This window comes from Girardinichthys multiradiatus, chromosome 3, assembly GCF_021462225.1.
Source record: "Girardinichthys multiradiatus isolate DD_20200921_A chromosome 3, DD_fGirMul_XY1, whole genome shotgun sequence".
NCBI lineage: Eukaryota > Metazoa > Chordata > Actinopteri > Cyprinodontiformes > Goodeidae > Girardinichthys > Girardinichthys multiradiatus.
Window position 1 is genome coordinate 5,886,011 of NC_061796.1, and position 23,986 is coordinate 5,909,996.

General features: G+C 38.8%; 1 protein-coding gene across 2 annotated transcripts; it reads left to right on the forward strand.

The window, feature by feature from the left end:
• Positions 1–443: 443 nt before the first annotated feature.
• Positions 444–9,089, forward strand: LOC124864919. Of its 2 annotated transcripts, XR_007037410.1 has the most exons (9): positions 444–544; positions 674–1,057; positions 1,210–1,251; positions 1,353–1,464; positions 3,790–3,864; positions 5,460–5,538; positions 8,300–8,349; positions 8,489–8,549; positions 8,631–9,089. XR_007037410.1 is itself a non-coding variant. In XM_047359878.1 (7 exons), exons 1-7 carry the CDS (start codon positions 484–486, stop codon positions 5,706–5,708), a joined length of 828 nt encoding a protein of 275 aa, XP_047215834.1. In that variant the 5' UTR covers positions 444–483; the 3' UTR covers positions 5,709–6,285. The 2 variants fall into 2 exon arrangements, 1 of the variants encoding a protein (XP_047215834.1); XM_047359878.1 differs by lacking the exons at positions 8,300–8,349; positions 8,489–8,549; positions 8,631–9,089 and adding an exon at positions 5,634–6,285.
• Positions 9,090–23,986: the final 14,897 nt, after the last annotated feature.

Consider the following 23,986-nt stretch of genomic DNA (forward strand, 5'->3'; position numbering starts at 1 on the left):
TATAGACATACTTTTCAGTAGTAGTGCATAAATCTTTCTTTCTTGGTCATGCAATATTATTCAGATTTTCTGAAAAACTGAATTTTGGGTTTTTTCAGCAATTTTAAGAAGTATAAAAACAGGTATTCGGGAGTGGGTCATTTTAATGCAAACTCATGTTAAAAGCAAGCTGTTATTTTTGTCATAATATATGTGTAAAATTTCTCTTGTAGCTTAGGTGTCCTGGCTGCCTTCCCCTTTTCACCTATTACTCAACTGTGTAACAGGAAACTCACCCAAGAGTTTTTAAGTCAGTGCTTAGATGTAATACAGACTCAAAGACCAACTATCCGACCCACCATCCTTCTTTTCACAGTGAGTACCTAATTTATGTACTAAAATTACAGCTTTAAATAACCTATTTCATTAGATTCTGCTGTAAGTGATGGAGTTTTAAAGATTTGTTCTCTCTTAGCCAATATATATATATATATAGATTATCAGATGAAGCGACCAATCCTGCTTTACCTCAGTCTAATGTGGATACTGCAATCACAAGCTCAAGGTTTGTGATATGGATATATGTGTGTGTGTACCTTTTTTTTTTTTTTTTTTTTAAAGATAAGAAGTTTAATGTTTTGAGGATTAAATATTGTCAATGACATGCTTTTTTTCGCTTGATTTTGAAACACAGATCACGACTGGAAAATAGACATAAGTAGGACCTTCAATGCAACAAAGGGATCAAATATAACCATAATGTGCCGGTTTTCCTTTCCTTCTACGCAAAACGCAAACAATTTTGGAGTTTACTGGAAAACAGAGGGGAAAAGTGAATGCAGCAAAAATGACAATGACAAAAAGGCATTCGCTTTTCACCCTAATTTGACTTGTGTAGATTCCAACTTCAGACATAGGACAAAACTCATTGGAAACAAAAGCAAAGGAAACTGCTCTCTGCAGATCTTCAATATTCAGGAAGGAGAACCAAAAATCTACCTGCGGGTTACTGGATTGAACGACAACTACAGTTTCGTAAAGGATCCTGTCATCATTTATGTGGACGGTCAGAATTTAAGTTAGTATATTTCTATTTTACCAGCCAAAGTCATTTCAAACATTTTTACGTTTATTGTGTTTTAGTGGCAACTTTTGATCCATTTGAGTAGTTCTAGTTTGCAGTCACACAGATTTAATATTGATAAAACATCTTTTTTTTTTTTTTTACAGCTTCCTTAAATCACACAGATCCCCCATTTAACACTGCAACAGGTAATTATAATTTACCGTACTTAATTCACTCAGTATGTTTCTCAGAAACATGTTTAAATCCTTATTTTAGCTTCGTTAATGAAAATGGTTACTGTTCACAGCAAACTCCATGTCGGGAGAAAAAATCAAACTGTATCTGACCACCTTTGTGCCAGTTCTTGGAGTTCTGGTCATTGTCGCTGCTGGTACAGTTGCTTACAAAATACGCAAGAGGTAAGCATCAACTTTAAATAATCTGATCTTATATGTAAAATAAAATAAAATAATGCTAATGCTTAAAGTGAAGGTGTTTTACATCACACCACAACCCCACAACAACATGTATATGTGAAGTTGAGATCAGATAGTCATGCACACTGTATAAAAAGAGACACAACCTGACCGTAAACTTCCTGTTTTAGGTCAGTAAAGAATCACAAAGCTTTTTTTTGTGTTAGGTAAATATTAGAATAATGAGTGAGATAACATTTCAAACACACCGGTTCCTTGTGTGTGAACATGGAAAAATGAAAAGGAATCGGTCAAGATATCAAACGGAGAATTGTTTCACTTTTATCATTGTTGGGTATAATTCCCAGATCCTTAGACAACTATGTGCAATTTAAACACTATCAGAATGTCCAGCCATCAGTTTAGGAAAGAGTTCCTAAACCCATAATTAACGAGTTTTGGTTGAAAATGTGTGCATTAATGCCAGAACAAAAGCAAGAAGGAAAGTAATAAACATTCTCCCAAAAATATATATACATTATTCTGGAAATCAGCAAATAGAAATAATTGTAATAATCCTAACAGACTTACAACAGAATTTTTTTGTCTGATTTAATGTCGGAAACCAAGAAAAAAAAACGCATATCTGTGTTTTAATACAGTATATGTACACTCACCGGCCACTTTATTAGGTACACATGTCCAACTCCTCGTTAACACAAATTTCTAATCAGCCAATTGCATGGCACCAACTCAATGCATTTAGGCATGTAGACATGGTCAAGACGATCTGCTGCGGTTCAAACCGAGCATCAGAATGGGGAAGAATGGTGATTTAAGTGACTTTGAACGTGTCATGGTTGTTGGTGCCAGATGGGCTGGTCTGAGTATTTCAGAAACTGCTAATCTACTGGGAATTTCATGCACTGCCATCTCTAGGGTTTACAGAGAATGGTCTGAAAAAGAGAAAATATCCAGCGAGCGACAGTTCTGTGGGCCCAAATGCTTTGTTGATGCCAGAGGTCAGAAGAGAATCGCCAGACTGGTTCCAGATGATAGAAAGGCAACAGTAACTCAAATAACCACTTGTTACAACCAAGGCATGCAGAAGAGCATCTCTGAACGCACAACACGTTGAACCTTGAGGCGAATGGGCTACAGCAGCAGAAGACCACACCGGGTGCCACTCCTGTCAGCTAAGAACAGGAAACTAAGGCTACAATTCACACAGGCTCACCAAAATTAGACAATAGAAGATTGGAAAAACGTTGCCTGGTCTGATGAGTCTCGATTTCTACTGCAACATTCGGATGGTAGGGTCAGAATCTGGCGTCGACAACATGAAAGCATGGATCCATCCTGCCTTGTATCAATGGTTCAGGCTGGTGGTGGTTGTGGTGTAATGATGTGGGGGATATTTTCTTGGCACACTGGGCCCCTTAGTACCAATTGAGCATCGTGTCAACACCACAGCATACCTGAGTATTGTTGCTGACCATGTTCATCCATTTATGACCACAGTGTACCCATCTTCTGATGGTTACTTCCAGCAGGATAACACGCCATGTCATAAAGCACGAATCATCTCAGACTGGTTTCCTGAACATGACAATGTGTTCTCTGTACTCAAATGGCCTCCATAGTCACCAGATCTCAATTCAATAGAGCACCTTTGGGATGTGGTGGAATGGTAGATTCGCATCATGGATGTGCAGCCGACAAATTTGCAGCATCTGTGTGATGCTGTCATGTCAATATGAACCAAACTCTCTGAGGAATGTTTCCAGTACCTTGTTGAATGTATGCCACAAAGGATTAAGGCAGTTCTGAAGGAAAAAGGGGGTCCAACCGGTACTAGCAAGGTGTGCCTAATAAAGTTAATAAAACTTGCATCTTTGCAACAGAAATTGTTCACTTCAGTTTATATTTGAAAATACTGTTTTTAACAAAATGAAATGTTAGCATCTTTAAGTAATGTGCATATGTTTTCTATAAACACTCTGTAAATTACATAAATTCAGCTGTCTACTGCATTGCTTCCTGTACATACTATTGTCATTTGCACTATCATCCATCATCCAGGATTTTCAGTTTTTTTTCTTTTGATTGCTGCTCTAGAATTTTATTTTTCACATTTCATTCTTCTAAATCATATTTGTCCTGGCTGTTTCTAGTTTTATTTTTCAAACTGTATTAACTATTGCACATATCAATGTATGCAACAGTGATAAAAAGTACTTTTACTCCTGTAAAAAGTATTTATCTAATCATGATCTCCCTGAACATTTACAAATAATAGATATTTAATGCTTATCTTCAATATCCTAGCTCATACAGGTTCGAACGGGAGGAATCTGAATATTATGTAAACTTCAGGCGGACATCGTCAAACACACCCATAAGGTTCTGCCTTTTTTTATTCTCTAGATACATTATACAGTTTTGTGAAAAAGTATATGCCACTTTATAGATTTCTTTTGTTTTTGCTTTGTCACAGCTTTACTGTGTTAATGTAAGCCTCTTAATGAAGAAGTTATGGAAGCTGATAAGATCACCAGATCTATGGTGTATCAACCCACCTAATCAGCTAATTTGTTGGAACAGCTGATTGTGAGTCTGTTGAGATAATTCTCAAACTACAAAACATGAAAGTAGGAGGGACATACCACCTGCGATGCTGCTGTACAACTGATGCAAAATTCAAGGACGCTGTATGTCTAATGAGCTTATTAGCCATCCACAACACCAAGGACCTCTAGCAAGCTCATGGTACTTTGGATGAGGGGGCTTTTGCAGTTAATAGATTTGCAGAACCTCTCTCAAAAAAATTCAAACTAACCCAATAAGGAAAAAAAAAGCTATTTCAACCAGTCATTTTCTACCGCTTATTCCATAGTGGGTCACAGGGGAGCTGGTGCCTATCTCCAGCAGTCTATGGGCGAGAGGCAGGGTACACCTTGGACAGGTCACCAGTCCATCACAGGGCAACACACATACAACCATACACACACTCATACACCTAAGGGCAAGTTAGAGTTACCAATTAACCTAACAGGCATGTTTTTGGACTGTGGGAGGAAGCCAGAGTACCCAGTGAGAACTCACACATGCACAGGGAGAACATGCAAACTCCATGCAGAAAGACCCCAGGCCAGGAATTGAACCCAGGACCTTCTTGGTGCAAGGCAACAGTGCTACCAACTGCGCCACCATGCAGCCCCTATTTCAACCAACCTCGCTCAATTTGAAAAACATATTTCCTCCTAAACAAATGGCAACAATTGCCATTAGGTGTCTCCAATAACTGGCAATGAGTCTTTTACATCGGTGTGGGGGAATTTTGGCCCACTCTTCTTTGAAGAATTATTTTAATCAAAACACATTAGAAGGGTTTTAGGCATGAATGACCTGTAAAAGGTCATGCTACAGCATCTTATTTGAATTTGAGTTTGGACTTTGATTAGGCCATTCCAAATCCTTCTTTGTGTTTTTTTAGGCATTCAGAGATGGATTTACTGATGTGCTTTGAATTATTATCCTGCTGCATAACTCAAGTGTGCCTGAGCTTAAGGCCATGAACCGAACAGTCTCCTTCGGGGGTTTTTCTAAGAGAGCAGAATTTATGGTTCCATCATGTAGGGGAATTCGTCCAGGCAAAAGCAAAGCAGTCCCAGACCAGCACACTATCACCATGTTTGACTGTAGAGGTACGTTTGTACGTTTTTAAAGTAGGCTAGGTTGGTTTTCCTTGATAAACTGGCATTTGAAAACTGCATTTTGTATCTAAATCAATAAAGTGTGAAAAAAAGCATATAATAGAAGAAATCTGTGGGGGCAAATACTTTCTCACAAATTGTATCAGGAAATGACATATTTTTTGTGAATGTTTTGTGATTATCTGTTGCATTTGTCTGGAAATCTCAGTAAGTGAAAACACACAATTCTCCACCTGATTCTCAATCTAAAATCTAAAGTCTCCACATTTCCTCCTTTTCTAGTAAACCATCTTGTGAAACATCAAACAAAAAGCTTCCAGATCCAAAAGCTATTGATGAAAATATTTACATGAATCTCAAGGTATGCTGTATTTCTATTAATATTTGGTTTTAAAATTCAAGACACGTTCCTGTAGTTTTCTCTCAGTTAACTCCAACTTTCCCCTGTCTTTTTAGACATTACAAAATCAGACGGACCAACAGGTGGAACGCGTAGACAATATTTATGGAAATGTGGACCACACAACTTAATAAAAAAGCATTGTCTCACAGCTAATACTAAAAGTGTATCCTAAAGTATTGTCTGTATTTTGCATTGTTTGTTTTTCGTCTTCAAATGAGTGTGCGCATTGAGTTGGATTCAAAGTATGTCAGTAGAATTAAGAAGGGGAGCACTGCACTGGTTTGCAACAAATGAATGTAAACCCCAAAATGTTGTGAAAGGGAACCTTTTCCTGCAGTGTGAGTTTTACAGGTTGGTTAACAGATGAAGCTATTAACCACCCGTTAAGAATGCTTCAATAACACACAGTTCAGAAAGTCAAAAATCTAATTAGATTACTTTATTGTAATGGACTGAATGTTTTCATTAAGGGTATTTTAGGTGTCAAAAACTGAGGTCCCCCACCTGCTGCGTCTCTGACATTAACCAAAACAAACAGGGACTTTTATAATGCTTGCATCTAGATTGCAACGATAAAATCTCATTTTACAGTCTAGTTTGTGTGTTTGTATGCATTGAGTCTTACCATTTGTTAGGTATTAATTAGTCAACTCAGAGACAAGAACAATACTGAGTCAGATTTACTTGCAGCAAGGGTAGCTCACACTTTGCAGTGCAGACTACAAAGTGTTGGCACCCTCTCTCTTTATTTATACATGCTGGTTCACACACAGTTCAACAAACATTCAGGGTGTGTGTGTGTGTGTGTGGGGGTCAGAAAGGTTAGGGTTCATGTGTCTTGATTTTAAACAGAGAGAGTGGGCTAGTACGAGCAGCCCCTAGATGTTGCTGATAAAAGCATAACTCACTTCTCTCCCCATCTCCCTTTCTGTGGCATGTAGGAGGGAAAGGCACTTAGAGCAGACATAAGTGATAAACAATACAAAAGTTTTCAAACCCTAACACCATTTAATAGGTGAATTATGACAGAACCTATATGTGCACAAGGATAACATGGAAACCACTGAAAGTAACTTCTGGGTGCAAGTCATTAGTGCTAACGATTGCCTCACAAAGGAGCCCTATGTGGCAAGGTGAAAACAATTATTGTCGTGTTCTCAAATATAAATCTACAGTATGCAATTGTCTTTTACAGTTTCCCAGGAAAACGTTAAATTATCGTGCTGTAGGAAATAGTTTGATAAATGTAACTAGGTGGTTTTGAAAAAAACTTTTTTTTTCTATTTTTTTAAAGATTCGTCTTTTTTCCTTGGCGTCCAACACCACGTTTTCTTTTTCTTTTGCATTAGTTGTTGTCTCATCTACCAAAGTTTTTTAATTTCTGTCTTAATTTATTGTCCTAATGTACGACTCTTTGGTCTAGCATTTCCTTTTAAATGGGCTTTGTAAATAATTTGAATTGGACTGGAAGGTACAAGAGGAGTTGTGATAATTTCTTGCACTGCCAGATTACTCCGTATAACTTTGGGAGTCCAAAACCTCAAACTTATCTTAATTTTCCACTTAAACGTTACTCTTATCCTGAAGCATCTTTTCGTTTTTTCATGTCTGTGGTCAACTTACCTTAGCAAATCTGCCCGTTTACCCTTGTCCATAAACAGATCATGGAGATTAAGAACCTGTAAGAAAACCACGTAGCTCAGGATTCTCAGCCTTCTCTCCAGGCTTCTTTACCTGTAACTCTGGAAATAAGTGAATCATTTTTTAACCTTACACTTGATGTGTTCATGCATTTGTGTCATTGAAGTAAGTCTACAAAGATGACAGTTGTAAACAGTTGTTTCAAACAAAAGCTATGTATACACATCTATCTATTTTCTATTATCATGCAATATTCAAAAATTTCAAATGTCAGAGATGTAGGTGGAAATGATGTTACGCCCTTGTTGAGATAGTTTTACTTGTAAGCCAGGAAACACTGGAATTTGGAACTTGTTTTGGTTTTGCTACTGGCAATGCCAGCTGATTACTGTACAGTCATATAAAAAAAAAACAGAACATGTGCTCCTATGAGGCTCATTTGTCAGATAAAAACGACCTTTTGAAAATAACTTTGAAGCAGGTGTTAAACATACTTTTCATTAAGCCCACATTTCTGTAGTAAAATGTGTTTTTATTGGTCTGATGTAATAATCTGATCACAAATGTTGTGTTTTCATTGTCTGTAAGCAGAAAATCATCATAATTAACAGAAATAAAGGCTTCAAAACATAATTAATTTATGTAATCTGTTTCACTGAGTGAAGTGAGTTACTGAAAAACAACTAACTTTTCAATTAAATTCTAGATTATTGAATATGACTGGATTTTTCTCTCCCTTCCAGTTGTTTTTCTGACTGGGAACTAGGAAAATCCAACCTCTGAGTACATAGAGAACATTAGATCAGTTTTGCTTTTGTGCTAAGATGAAAGATGTCTGTGTTTTTGGCAAACTACATTCTTGAATAAACTAACAAGGCAGCATTGTTTCTAGTTAATTTTCTGAACTAGTTTACTGCTGACTGCCAACAAGTCATCCTAGAATGACAGGGAAATGCATAGCATGAATTCTGTTCTGGTCAGTCATCTCTTACCTAACTGTCTTCCTTATTTTCCATTTTACACAACCTTGTGGGAGGAAAACACCCAAGGATTTTTCTAACCACTGTGTATCTTACAGACACATGAAGCACAACTAACTTGTCCAACATCCTCTAGGTCCTCCTTATGGTGAGTATTTATTTTGTATAATTGTTCAGAGAATACAGCTGTTTTTTTATTTATTTATTTACATTTACTAGATTCCGCTGTAATTGATGGGGTTAGTCTTTGTTTGCTGTATTAACCAAAGAATATTGTTTCGAATCAGATGCAGCTACCAACCCTGTTTTACCTCAGTCTCATGTGGATTCTGGCATCAAATGCGAAGGGTGGGTAAAATTTTAAGTGTATAAACTGAAATTGCTTTAATCAAAATTAATGTTGCTACTTTGCCTTGGTTTCAAACACAGACGCAGCTTGAACAATGAACGTCGTTCAGAGAATTAAAGCAAAGAAAGGCCCAAATGTAACCATCTTGTGTACATTCACCTATCCTCAGGAAGAACACACTGAAAACATTCAGGTTTACTGGAAAACACCTGGAAGAAGTCAATGCAGCAAGAATGACATAGACAAAGAGGCATTTATTCACCCTTATTTCACCCTGATTCCTTTTGTGTTCTTTTGAGTTACAGGAATAAGACTGAACAGGAAAAAAAAAATAAAGGAAACTGCTCTCTACAGATCTTCAGTATTGGGGAAAGTAACCCAAATGTCTACTGTTACAACATTTTTTAATTTTAAGTTATAAAGCCATCCCATATGAAAATACAACAGGTATATGTAATACATACTCAATATGTTACTGTTGACAGCAAGTTCACCACCTGGATTTTATAATGTTGGAAAAATTAAAATGTATCTGGCCATCTTTCTACCATTTCTTGGACTTCTGATTATTGTTTTTGCTGGGGCAGTCACTTACATAATACAAAAGAGGTAAGAACCAATCTTCAGTCAACTACAAACATCCAAGGAGATGGATACAGTAGATATAAAAGGTCAACATACCCCTCCTAAAAGGCTGGGTTATTGTGATGTTAAAAAATGTTAACTAAATAAATTGTTTCTAAATTTTCTCCACATTTAATGTGACTCATACCATGCATATGTTGACTAAAAACAAATATATTAGGGAAAAAGATTAAAAAACTAAAATAATTGGGTTACATAAGTCTCTTATAACTGGGGATGTGGCTGTCATCCACATTTGTGTTAAACAGGAAACAGTTTAATTACAAACAACAAGCAAGAAAACAATCCAAGACAAATTTTGTACCAACCATCTCCCAAAAGCATTTTGAAAAATGTTTTATGGTCTGATGAAAACAATGTTTCACTTTTAGACATAATTCATCATCATACTCTTGAACCTTTTTCTTCTGCTAGAACGAGACAATTAGTCAAGATGGCAGAAGTTAGTTCCAAATACAAGTTAATGTTGCTGAAAAACCTTAAGGCTTCTGCTTCTGAAACAAGATAATCTTCATATTTAATGACAACAATGACCAAAGCGTACATTTAAATCAACTAAAGAATTGCTTCAACAGCCAAAGATTTAACTCTCAGAACAGCACAGGCAGAACCAAGACCTGAATCTGATTGGAAATGTGTGGTTTTCCAAAAAGGGCTATGCACAAGAGAAGTCCTCACAGTCTGACATATTTGGGGCATTTTTGCAAATCATTTCTGAACGTTTTTGCAAAGGAGAGTCACCAAATATTGCCAATTCAGGATGCTGATAAACTCCTACCACAAACATACTAAGTCATGTAAAAGTCCCAAAAAATTCAAAGGTGCCTGAACAAAGTCTTACTTTAAGGGTGTGCACACTTAAGATAGTATATAGTTTTTCTTATTTTCCCACCTAAAAGGTTTTAGGGTTTTTCATTTTTGTTGTACAGATTTCAAGCCACATTAAAGGTGAAAGAAGTTCTCAACTAATGCGTGTTGGTCAAAATTTAGTTTTGTGTTGCATATGTGGGTACAGTTTTATATCCATTGTGCCATCCTGGAGTAGTCAAGCTAGTGAATCTCAAGAAAAAACTCACAGAAACTGATAAACATTACAGATGGGTATGACATCAATCAATGATCAATGCCAAATTTAATTAAGGTAAAGTACAAAACCTAATCTGAAAGCAGTTTACATCATACTTCCCCAACTAAAAAGCAATACAATTTAAATATGTTTGTAGGAATGAAATAAAATCTATTTTTGAGTTTATTACACATATATTGTACACGCCACTCACTTGTTTACTGCATAACAAATAAGAGTATGCCATATTTTTTCTCAACTTTCCAGGTTACCTACTCTTGAACAAAAAGAACCTGAATATTATGTGAACTTCAGAAGAACATCATCAAACCTGCATGAAACGTTTTGCTTTTTTATTTCACTGGGCAAATATGTCTGGACATGGTATTAACAAATTTAATTTATTAAATTACCAACATTCTACATTTTCTTCTTCTTTAGTAAGTCGGTTTGTAAAGTATCTCACACAAAGCCCCAAGAAGAAGAGGCCATTGATGAATCTTTTTACATAAACTTTCAGGTACATTGCATTTTTATTAATAATAGCCTTGTTCTATCCTCAGAATGCTTCAGGACTTTAATTCATGGGCTTTAGGTTTTAAAATCTAACCCAGAATCTTGTTGTGTTCTTTCCTCTGTCTTTATGGACTGCAACAAATCAAATGGAAGATGTGGAATACAGAGAAAATATTTATTAAAATGTGGACTAATTTGGACTCAACATGGAAGCAAAGCTCGTCTTGCAGCTATTTCTTAGACCCATGATTCTCAAACTGTGGTACAAGTACCATTGGTGGTACTTGGTCAGCCTTCAGTATTGTTGATCAAATATTTGCAATTCAAATGTGAAGGAATTAACTGTAAATAATATATAATATATAATAATATATTATTTACAATTAATTCCATTTTGTACTGTCAAACACTGTTGAAACATGTTCACTAAATGAGACCTTATACCATAGTCTGGAATATCTGGTTCAATCGAAGTCATCTGGTTTTCATACTTGTCGTCTTCCGCTTTATTTGGGACCGGGTCGCGGAGGCAGCAGACTCAGCAGAGACACCCAGAGGTCCCTCTCCCCAGACACCTCCTCCAGCTCCTCCGGGGGGGAACCCAAGGTGTTCCCAGTCCAGCCGAGAGACATAGTCCCTCCAGCGTGTCCGGGACCGTCCCCTGGGCCTCCTCCTGGTACGACGTGACGTGCCCGGAATACCTCCTGAGGAAGGCGTCCGGGATGCATCCGGTATGGATGCCCGAGCCACCTCAACTGGCTCCTCTCGATGTGAAGGAGCAGCGGCTCTACTCCGAGCCCCTCCCGGATGGCCGAGCTCCTCACCCTATCTCTAAGGGAGTGCCCGGCCACCCTACGGAGGAAGCTCATTTCAGCCGCTTGTATCCGGGATCTCGTTCTTTCAGTCATGACCCAAAGTTCATGGCCATAGGTGAGGGTAGGAACGTAGACCGACCACTTTTCGCCTGAGCTCTCTCTTCACCAGAATAGACCAGCACAGCGGCCCCATTACTGCGACAGCCGCACCGATCCGTCTGTCGATCTCCCGCTCCATTCTTCCCTCAGACATGAACAAGTGCCCAAGATACTTGAACTCCTCCACTTGAGGCAAGAACTCCCCTCCAACCTGAAGAGGACAAGCCACCCTTTTCCGGTCGAGAACCATGGCCTCGGACTTGGAGGAGCTGATCTTGCTCAAAGCCTCTTCACACTCGGCTGTGAACCACCCCAGTACATGCTGTACGTCTGGGCTAGAGGGGGCCAGGAGGACCACGTCATGTGCAAAAAGAAGAGACGAAATCCACTGGCCCCCAAACCAGACCCCCTCCGGCCCTTGGCTGCACCTAGAAATCATGTCCATAAAAGTTATGAACAGTACTGGTGACAAAGGGCAGCCCTGCCACAGTCCAACATGCACCGGGAACAGGTCCGACTTAGTGTCGGCAATGCGGACCAAACTCCTGCTCCGCCTGTACTGAGACTGGATGGCCCCTAATAAAGGGCTCCCAATTCCATGCTCCTGGAGCACCACCCAAAGGGCACCACGAGGGACACAGTTGAATGCCTTCTCAAAGTCCAAAAAAGACATGTGGACCGGTTAGGCAAACTCCCATGAACCCTCAAGTACCTTGTAGAGGGTATAGAGCTGGTCCAGTGTTCCACGGCCGGGATGAAAACCACACTGCTCCTCCTGAAGCCAAGGTTCATCTATTGGCCAGACTCTCCTGTCCCATACCCTGGCGTAGGCCTTACCAGGGAGGCTGAGGAGTGTTATCCCCCTGTAGTTGGAACGCACAATCTGGTCACCCTTCTTATGAAGGGGCACCACCACCCCAGTCTGCCGGTCTGCCACTGTCCCCGACCGCCACGCAATGTTGAAGAGACGTGTCAACCATGACAGCCCCACAATATCCAGAGACTTCAGGTACTCAGGACGGAACTCATTCACCCCTGAAGCCCTGCCACCACGGAGCTTTTTAACCACCTCGTTGACTTCAGCCTGTGTGATGAAAGAGTCTAGCCCTGAGTCGAGGTCAGCAGCCTCCCACCCCCACTGTAAACAGTGTCGGTGAAGCACTGCTTCCCCCTCCTTGTTGCCAAAATCGCTTTCAGGCAAACCTGTGTCCTTTTACATGGCCTCACCGAACTCCTCCCAGCCCCGAGTTTTTGCCTCTGCCACAGCCCGGGCCGCGGCATGCTTGGCCTCACGGTACCCGTTAGCCGCCTCAGGAGTCCCACAAGCCAACCACAGCCGATAGGACTCCTTCTTCAGCTTGACAGTGTCCCTTACTGCTGGTGTCCGCCATCGGGTTTGGGAATTGCTGCAGTGACAGGCACAACAGACCTTACAGCCATAGCTACGGGCAGCAGCATCGACAATAGATGCGGAGAACATGGTCCACTTGGACTCTATGTCTCCAACACCCCCGGGATCTTGTCAAAGCTCTCCCGGAGGTGGGAGTTGAATATATCCCTGGCCGAGGGCTCTGCCAGATGTTCCCGGCAGACCCTCACTGTGCGCTTGGGCCTGCCAAGTCTGTCCGGCTTTCTCTTCACTGGAGTGTTCAAAACCTGTGGCCGAAGGTCTGACAACACGATGTTGGACCATGTGTTGCTTGATATTGGACCATTTGCACGTTGCTGGACGCCACTATGCCTTCCGGCGTTATCGGCCATTTTGTACCCCAGGATAGTCCGCTACTACAAATCCCAGCGGGCACCGTGGCTGATAGAACGGGGCGTCCCAGTTCTGACATCACAGTGGGCTATATATTAAAGTCAGCCCTTTAATGAGGCGCTTTTCAGCTTGGAACTGAGATGCGGTTACCGGCATCTGAAGCGCATCATTCCAGAGAAGAAATCCCACGTGGACTTTCATTCATTCTCCCATTGGCCAGAAAACTAAACGAATTAAGCTTACAAGAATGAGAAAGCTTGTAAGTTTCAACTTTACCGATTGAAGTTGTGGATTTAACACGTAACTGAAAAACCAGGAGGTTTCAAGGAGAAGAAAATTTCCTCTTTGTTTTGTTTTTGCTCCAGTCGACTAGTGACGATCCGTCATATTTTTCACCTTTCTGCCAAGGAGGCCAAAAGGACGAGGACGGACCGCTTTCCTGAGTTACCCACGGACGCGTGGAAACTCTTCCCCCCCCTTTTTCTTTACCTCTCTGCCCAAGGAAGACTACATCAAGTACAGTCCGTTCATTTTTATTTTCTTTATTAGGAATTGCTTGGGCAGGATAGAGTAGGATTTTAGGACGATTTAGAATCACCACTTATAGTCTAATGTATTCTAAATTGTATGTGCATGCCATTGTTTATTGAAACTTGATTGCTGTTGATTTTCGGAGGCCGCCGAGTCTCGCAAGTTGTGTTTTTACTGTGTGGACACCTGAGCGCAGGTGCGCTGTGAAACTGAAGTGATATAATTACCTTATGGTGAAAATCAACCATTTTCTTTGTCTCCAACTTCATGCTTTACTGGCTTGCCGCCAAAGGTTTTATTATCCTTTGTGTGCACGGACTTCCCAGCGTTGGGGGATGTTTTATGACTACCTGTTTTAACTAAGCTACACTTTGGGAGTGGCCTCCCAGAACGTCATTCAACCACACTCCTTTTGTATTTTGCCATAACTGCTGGTTTGATTTCATACACACTCAATGCTGTTTTCTTTTGTTTAGTTAGATATTTTAACCCCTTTTTGTGTAGAACTTTGCATGTTTGATTAGGTGAAGATTATTGAATCGGAAGAGCGAGTTGTATCAGGGCTGTTGATTTAATAAATTTTCACGTAGATAAAGAAAAGGCGTTTGTGTTTATTTTGTGCAGGAGTAATTTGTCAGTCAAAATAAGGTTAAAGTTCCCACGTTTTGGCAGAAACGGTTGATTAAACAGTGACATCTAATAATAGTTATCAACTATTACTGAGAATTTAATAATTGTAATTATCAAGGGCTTTGAGCCACAATTACAACCCCAGAGGACATCTCTGATTTCGATTCATAAATAAGGATTCTTGGTTAAGAAATTAATTTTCTCAAATTATAATTTTCAATTATAATTATTGATAAATATTAACTAATCAATGATCATAATCCCAACAACGACAACAAAGTCGATCACCCACCTCCTGCCTAGGGTGTCCTGGTGCCAAGTACACTGATGGACACCCTTATGCCTGAACATGGTGTTCATTATGGACAATCCGTGACTACTACAGAAGTCCAATAAAGAAACACAACTTGGATTAAGATCAGGGAGGCCATTCCTCCCAATCACACCTCTCCAGGAGTCACTGTCGTTTCCTAAGTGGGCTTTGAAGTCCCTCAGCAGAATAATGGAGTCCCCGGGAGAGGCACTATCCAGCACCCCCGAAAGGGACGTTCAAGTGCACTCAATTCCATAGTCTGGAATATCTGGAGCAATAGAAGTCATTAAAAGGGCAAATGCAGAGTTTTATTTTGTTTTTTTCTATTTTTTTAGGTTCACTGTACACAGAAAACTAGGGGCGGGGGACAAAATCAGTTTTTTTATGCATCAACATGGGCAATTTTGAATCAATTAACAAATGTCAAAACTTGATTATCTTACCTTTATTTTATGACCTAAATTAGAGGAATGTAATCGGAATGTTAACAGGAAGATCGTCGAGCTAGTGACGGCTCCCCCTACATGCAAAGTTCACTACAGCTTCTACTGCGAAGGACCTGCGACCATCTAGAGTTGTTGGGAATCAGGACATTTGGACTATGGCGCTCTATTTGGAGACAACATTCCAACTCAAAAACATTTGACTAAAACAGCAACCCCACACCTTACAACAAGGCCAAAACAAAGTGGGTAAACAGGTAAGAGAGCTCTGACTTTTGGTGACTGGATTTTGTCACTGAATCTTATGTCCGTGACAGCGCATCTTCTGATGCGTAACGGCTAGCCCGTATGGTGCACCCATCATGGGCAGTGAATAAAAGTCACATATTTGCAAAAGTGCAGCAGAGAAACAGCAGATTGCTAAAATAGATTTAGTTTTAGATACATCTAAAGTAAGGTACTTTGGACTCAATAACTTGTGAATAAGGTCAGCTGTTTTGTTAGTTTTTAATGAGGAAAGGTGAAAAACCTTTTTTATGTATTCTGTGTTTAATATTTTTTTGTTATTTAATTTCAGTTTTTTCTTGAAAAAATATGGTTTCAACCTTCAGTTCACAATCACATCATAGCCTTTTGCATCATAATCAATCATGAAGTGATTAAACCACACCCCCTTTTATAGGCGGCCGTATAAAACTTTGAATTTGCAAGAATCCTCATAATTTTACACTTTGACTTTCTAGTCATTTCCTGCATTTAGAGTTCGGATATTCCAGGTTTTGAGTAAAAATTGTATTTCTTATGAAAGTACTGCTTACAACCAATCATGAATTGCCACTGAATAAGAATGTTGTTGTTGGAAATCATAAACAATAAAAGTTCAAGCCCTGTTCTACTGTTTCAAAACACCTATCAGTATGATGGGACTCAGAAGATGTATTTACTGAGGAGCTGGATAAGTTTGAGAACCAGTGACTTGCTTTGTTTTGTAAACATGTTTATGTGCTGCGATGGCTTTATATGATGATTGAAATAAAACTGCTGGAGTCCCATAAAAGCATGGGCGAAAATTTCATTTGTGTTGCCGGATTTTCAGTGAAAGCTCTGCAAATGAGTTCTGTGAGGTTTGTTTTTGTGCATTTTGCCTAACCTTTATTTCTCTCAAATAAACTGCCTGATGAACATTGGGGACAGGCAATGTTGGATATTTGTTACACCATTGGAGGGCAGCTATATCAAACCACTTATTATGCATCTTACTAAGTCAGCTACATCTTTGAATGTAGTTATGCTTTCTCTAGAATTAGTGCATCTATTCAAAAACACTTGAAGGAGAGGTGAAGAAAAGCACACCCCTGACAGCATACCCTTGTGTACATGCAATGGTCTAATCTACTTGAATTCCTTATGTTCAATGTCCATAATTTGAAGTTGAGTTCAGTGTAATTGTGCCTTAAAATAAACAGCAAAAATATAGATCTGCAGATCTATTTCTCTTTTATAGCACTGCAACAGTTGTGTAAAACTGTAATAAAGAGCAACATTTCCTGTGGCCTTAGCACTGAGAGGAAGTAAAAAAAATGTAACACTGCAACCACACCCTGAAGTGTGCTTTAATTTTTGCGAGCAATAATTATAGAACAGTGAAGGTCCTCCAATATGTTTGTTGTTTGTGATAAAGGTTGATGCAAATAAGTACTAAAAATAATGCCTAATAAACAAATTGATGTTAGGTTGTTTTCAGTTTTTGAGGTCTTGTTAAACAGAAAGTTCCCTTTTTTTAAGATGTTTCTCATTTTAAAGGTAACCTTACATACCCTCTTTCCCAGAAATGTTGAGAAACATTGAGAAAATGTTTCAATGACATTCTGAGAGATAATTTAAACTGAAGTGAGGAGGGTGATAAGATTCTGCTGAAGGAATAAAATGAGCATGACCATGACTATCAGTTTCCTGCATATTTAAGCAGGCTTTACATCAAGATCAAGTATGTTGTTTTTGCAAAGCTCACTATGCACAACGGAAGCATAGTCAGCTTCCTTTGCACACACACACATAAACACACATATTGTATATATGTATTTAAGGACATAAAGATATATGCAGAATATATCTTATAACGCAAAAAGCAAACAAACAAAACAAAAAAAGAAACCCAGAGAGCAAAGTGTACCGGAGTCAAATTCCTTGTTTGTTGCATGTATAAACTTGGCAATAAAGGTAATTCTGATTCTGATACACACAGAGACACGCAAAACAGTTACACTTTCTAATTTTCGTTGTTTGCGTGCATGTCACCTAACGAACTTAACAATCACTTTGAACAAAATAAGAACAAAACAGGTCAGGGCCTTTCAGTAGCCCTCTGTGCTTCTGGGACTTGGGTGGGTTTGGCTTCCTTTTTGTGACTTCCTCTTCTGTAACTATAGACATCTTCTGCGCATCCAAACACCCAAATACAAATAAATAAACACTTGGCCTCATCTGTCCAGACAATATTCTCCCAGTATTTGACTGGCTTGTTGAGATCTTCTGCAAGAAACGATGAGACTCCTAACCAACACTGCAAATTCTCTTTTTGAATAATTCTTAGGGTCAATCAAACTTCTTTAACACACGTTTTTGGTACAGTTTTATCATAAAGGGTACACACAGTAAATCATAAACAATTGAGAAGATTAAATTATGAATATGTATTACCAGTTAAAACCTGAACACAGATTATTATGGATAATTGCACAGAAAGACCACATTCTTAGAGAGGCAGTTGAAAGAAAGATTTAGGGGGCAATGAGATTTTAAGTTTAGCAGACCTGAGTAAGCGCATATTATACTGTATAAAAGCTATTGGGATTAACATATTTAGGGAACAAAATGTTCAAACAAGAAACAAAAATGCATTTAATAGCAATAGTTCAAAGGGAACCTTGTTAGGGGACAAAGAAACATCAGATGGATGAGTAAAGGTTTTTTCAGACTCCAATTACCCAATTACCAAATTAATGCAAGATTCTGTTTACTCAGTTTCTAAACTAGTTAGAGAGTCAGATCAACCCCTAAGTCGCCATTCAATTTTGTCCAAAAGTGTTTTACATTTCTCTACAAACATTTATTAAAGGCATAGTTAAATATATACCCTGCTATCTTTTGGCATCGTATAACAACGTAATGAGATCTGTCAACTCACTTGACATGCAGCATGATCCGTTTCAGGTGTGCAGGGTACAAAGATATAATGGCTGACCACTTATACATCATGCTTGTTCCTTCACCAGGGCCACAGATATTTATTGGAATAAAGCACGTTTACACCAGACAGTCACACACCCTCCATTGGCTGGTTCTAGTTGTTAGGGCAGGCTTAGATCAGAATGCTGTGTGCAACAACTCAGTGCTTTTAACTTGGATGAACTTGGTGAAAGTTGAAAAGGTTTCAATTATGCAGGAGAACAATTTCTGGCCAAAATAATAAAAATAAAAAATTATGGAGTTTTGAGGATCTGAAGGCGAAAGGGGGTATAACCCAGAACTAGTAAGGTGTATATCAATGGCCAGTGGGTGTAATTTTAAACAAAGATACCAGACAAGTGGCAACTGTGGCTCAGAGTAGATGTCTTGCAATCCAAAAGCTGTGGGTTTAATTCCACCCTACTTCTGTCACATGTTGATGTGCCTGTGGCCAAGGGACTTAACCCCAAGTTGCCTAACAATAGGTGAGAGAATTTAAGTACACCCTTTCATCAAACTTTTTGACAGGTGGGCGGGACTTCCGGTGAGGGTGGGACTTCCGGTGGGGGCCATGTGGGCGCCATATGGGCAGGAGGTCACGTGGTCAAGCAGGTGGTGTGTCCAAGGGGGCGTAACCGTGGATGCTGATTGGTTGTCGTCATTAGGGGCGATACCTTAAATGAGTCAATTAAAACACAGGGGTGTGTTTAAGGGTGTTACGGGGAAGGCCTTAAATGAGCCAATTAAAACACACAGGGGTGTGTTTAAGGGTGTTATTAATAATCTGTATGTTTTTTCAGGCGTTAATACATTTAAAAAACAAAAAAAGACATGCATCCTTTTATATTTTAAAGGTATAATCAACTTAATGTTGACCTATCACATGAAATCCTAATAAATGAACTGTGTAACCTGACAGAATTATAAGTTCATTTTGCTTTACAGCAGGACCTATTTGTTGAATATATGAGCCAGTCTAAATCCGTTCAAAATAGAAAAGACCTAAAAAGTAAATTAAAAGATTGTGCTTCACTACATCGATGGAACGAGAAAAACCTTCAGCTTCTGCGTCAACAGACAGGAAAGCAGATGAAAGAGGTAAGATGAATATGAGATTAACAGAAAAAAAAAAAGAACTTCAGTATACTGTTTCCAAGTTATAAATTGACTAGCAATGATGTGTTTGTTTTTTTAATCATGAGAAAAAAGGAATGATAATTTTAGTTACCTGTAGCTTTTCTAAAACATTTACTTTTTCATCTTAGAGTAAAAGGATTCAGGGAGTTACAGTTATACTATATCCATCTGTTAGGGGCGATGTCAGGAAGGGGCAGTTAGGTCTGTTCCTTAGATAACCATATCACCTTTGAACTCAAGAAAGGTTTTGGTCTTAAAAACATAGTCTTTGCAGTTGAGATAACACTGTCATGTTCTGGTATAAATACTGTGTGTAAATGTTGTTCGAGGGCTCTGTTTCATTGGCTAACCTCAGTGTCAGGGTCTTCAAATGCTGAATGTCTTTGAACCATAACACTTATTACATTGAAAATACCAGTACTGACAAGAAAAAATGTCGGTAAATATTTCAGGAAACCCGGAAATTGTGGCTTCTACTTCGGATAATTCACAAAAGCACCATGACATCTTTAAACGTAAGTAAGTAAGTAAGTATTCATTTTTAAGAAATCATTAAATGCATGTGAATGTTCTCTAATTTTGTTTATATATATTGTTTATATATATATATATATATATATATATTTTTTTTTATTTATTTTATTTTATTTTTTTTCTTTGTCATAGAACCCACCGCTGATGACCTTGATGATTTCATCTTGACACAATCAGATTATGGTAAGTAAATGTTAAATGCAATAAAATATATATATATATATTATAGTTAACCCTTGACAATGTTTCAATTTATAGATTTGATGAGAGAGGTAAACCCGAATGATCAAGTTGAAGGGTTCAGTGGCTGGAATCGACAGTCAAAATTGAGAAGGCGAATTATTTCCAAACAAGAAAAAACCCCAACAACAACTGAACTTTCTTCTAACACAGAAATTAAAACTGATTCTTTGAATACTCCTCCGTCAATTATCATCATTTCCCCTGAAGACACACCGGATAAGTTACCGGCACCACCAGAAAGTAAGTCCTAGGAACCAGCTATTTTTCTTTGAGAGTGAATGTATTTTAAACCTCAGATAAAACTGTTTACAGATTCGACTGAGAGCTCTGTGGAAGACACAGCTGTCGAGCAGCAAGGTAAGGAAATAAAAATTAAATAAAAACAATATATATATATATGTATTTTAAGCATAGTTCAATAAAATGTAATATAAACCTGTTTACAGATACATCCAAAGATGCCACATTGAATCCGCCCACCAGAAGGTCACTTTTCAAAGATCAAGACAGCTTTCAGCAGAGAGGCACCGTTTCAGCTCAACAAGAAGTGAAATCTGGAGGTTTTACCGCAAAGAATCGGAGTAAGATAAAAAAAAAAAACTTGTGTATTTTAAAAACTATTTTTCGTTTTATTTATGAACGCTGTGCTGCGCAGCGTAAGATAACTTTTATTGTCTTCTGTTTTTACAGAATATTTAACCCCGGCCAAAAGACAGCGACTCTCTGCGTTACAAACCAGAGCTACGCTAGTGAGAGGTTTAATGAACGGTACGTTTTAATTCATACATACATACTGAATTAATTTAAATTCCTTTGTTTTTTTTCCAGCTTTAATGTGATTATTTCAATATATATACATATATATATGTATATATATATATACATATTTTTATTTATTTATTTATTTTTTGTTCATTCTCCTTACAGAGGTAACGTTGATGGTAGGACAGATTGGCCACAGAAACGGACAGCGCAGGAAGACAGTCTCTACAGCCTCACGGAATCTTCGTAATGAGGCCTCATCGTTAACGCTTCTGGCAGCATGTCAGATTCTGTTAAAGAAGCATTTTGGTGACATCAAGGTGATTTTAAACTGAACTGATCACTGTGTTTTTTTTTTTTTTTTTTTTTTTTTCTGTAGGTTAGTTTTATTTATTTTTTTTTCTTATGTTCATAGAAATGGATAAGCGAATCAGACTTGCCCTGGATGAAATAAGAAATTTAGTTAATGAACTTAACGAAATTCACGTTAATGCAGAAGTAGCAGATAACATCGTTTTAAATGCATCTCCTGCTAACAGTGAAAATGTAATAAATGAACATCAGCACGGTGACGTTTTAAACGTAATCAATCAGGCTCTTGATGATTTAAATAGAGCATTTTGTCCACTCAGTATTGAGCAAAATGATCCACCTGACTCTCATCAGAATCCTTCTACGTCACACGCCGCAGATCGGCACGGGGGTCATTTCAATACGGACGTAGCAGTTAGTTCTGATCAAATAATCAGACTTGCCCTGGATGAAATGAGAAATTTAGTTAATGAACTTAACGAAATTCCCGTTAATGCAGAAGTAGCAGATAACATCGTTTTAAATGCATCTCCTGCTAACAGTGAAAATGTAATAAATGAACATCAGCACGGTGACGTTTTAAACGTAATCAATCAGGCTCTTGGAAGTAACGTTCCAGATTTAGCAGCATTCTATACAGACATCATGCGTATTATCATTGAATTAGCCGACGCTGCGAGATCGTTAACCAGACGTAACGACGTTGTGCAGCTGGAATTAGTGGGTGAAAATCTCAATCGTCACATCACATTTACTGTTACAGATGATGGAAATATGATCCTGCCTGCTTTCGAAAACTTCCTCGACGATTTAGTACAATCGAATGCAAATATACCTGTAGATAATAACATGGAATTTGTTCTTCAGGTTGTTAATGACCCAGCAGGAGGTTCTAAGCGTAAAGCTGCAGGAACGTTAGACTGTGAACTGTTTAATAAGAAAATGCGTCATTTGTATATTATAAACAATACCGGTAATCAGTTATGTTTTGCAATCAGCCTCGCACACTTCTCTGATCCTGAGCTCACGGATCACCGTGCTGTAGAACTGGGGAGGAGATGGCACCATCAGGCAGGCCTCGACGAACAAACAGCAGTTACTTTTAGTGATATTGGTAAATTTGAAACCATTCTGAAGAGAAAAATTGTAGTGTTTCACAGAACCACGGGCTCTACTGCTCTGTGTAAATTTGAGACCAGTTTCCCTGATCGTTCAAACCCTCTGTTTTTGCTGTTATTTCAAGGTCATTACTATGGGATAAAAAATCTCAAAGGTTTTATGGGGTGCAGATATATTTGTAATTACTGTTACGCCAGCTATGATAATGCAAATACACACCATTGTGAAGGTTATTGTCCAGTGTGTCGAACATATAAATGTATGCAAGAGATTAGCAATCCTGTAAGCTGTGCAGGCTGTCAAAGAATCTGTCGTAATTCCTCATGTTTCAGCAGACACAGGGAACCGCGCATCAGAAATAGTGCTGAAAGGCCTATGAGTGACTGTGAGTTGGTAAAACTGTGTAAAGTATGCAAACGGATATACGTTATTCCAATCAGTAAACCGAATAAACCACACGTGTGTAATGTAAAATGCAGTATTTGCGGTGAAAATGTACCCCCCAGCCTAGACATTACATGCGATGATCATAAATGTTACATTCAGCCTTGCAGTGCAATTAATCAGCTTGATGATAAACTGATTTTGTATGATTTCGAATGCCTCGTCAATGAGAGCTGCGTGCATACCCCCTTTCTGGTCTGTGCTAAAACGTTGAAAGGTGATGAATGGTACGCTTATGGACTGAATTGCACCCAAACATTTCTCCTGCATTTCAGGAGGCCGAAGTACAGAGGCTTCACCTTAATAGCGCACAATGCGCGGGGGTACGATGGTTACCTGATTCTCACAGCAATGCTGCAGTTAGGCATTAAACCTCATCTCGTCATGGTAGGAAGTAAACTTCTCTGTTTAACCGACCCTGATTACAGGTTAAAATACATTGATAGCCTGTACTTCATGTGCATGAAGCTTAGTGCCATGCCGAAAGCGTTAGGCTTTACCGATCAAAGCAAGGGTTTTTTTCCCCACCTATTTTCCTCTGAACAACGTCTCCAGTATGTGGGGCCTTTTCCTCCTCCATCCTGCTACGCTGTAGAACGCATGAGTCTTCAAGAACAACAGGTGTTTAGCAGCTGGTACAGAGAAGCGAGCAAAGAGGTCTTTGACTTTAAGAAAGAAGCTATTCGTTATTGTAAAAATGACGTTGAAATTCTTTTTCAAGGATGCTTAAAATTCAGAGACGAGTTCTTTAAGGAGACAAGTGTGGATCCGTTTTAAAGTATCACAATAGCATCAGCCTGCATGAAGGTTTTTGTAACCAATTTCCTTCCTCCTCAA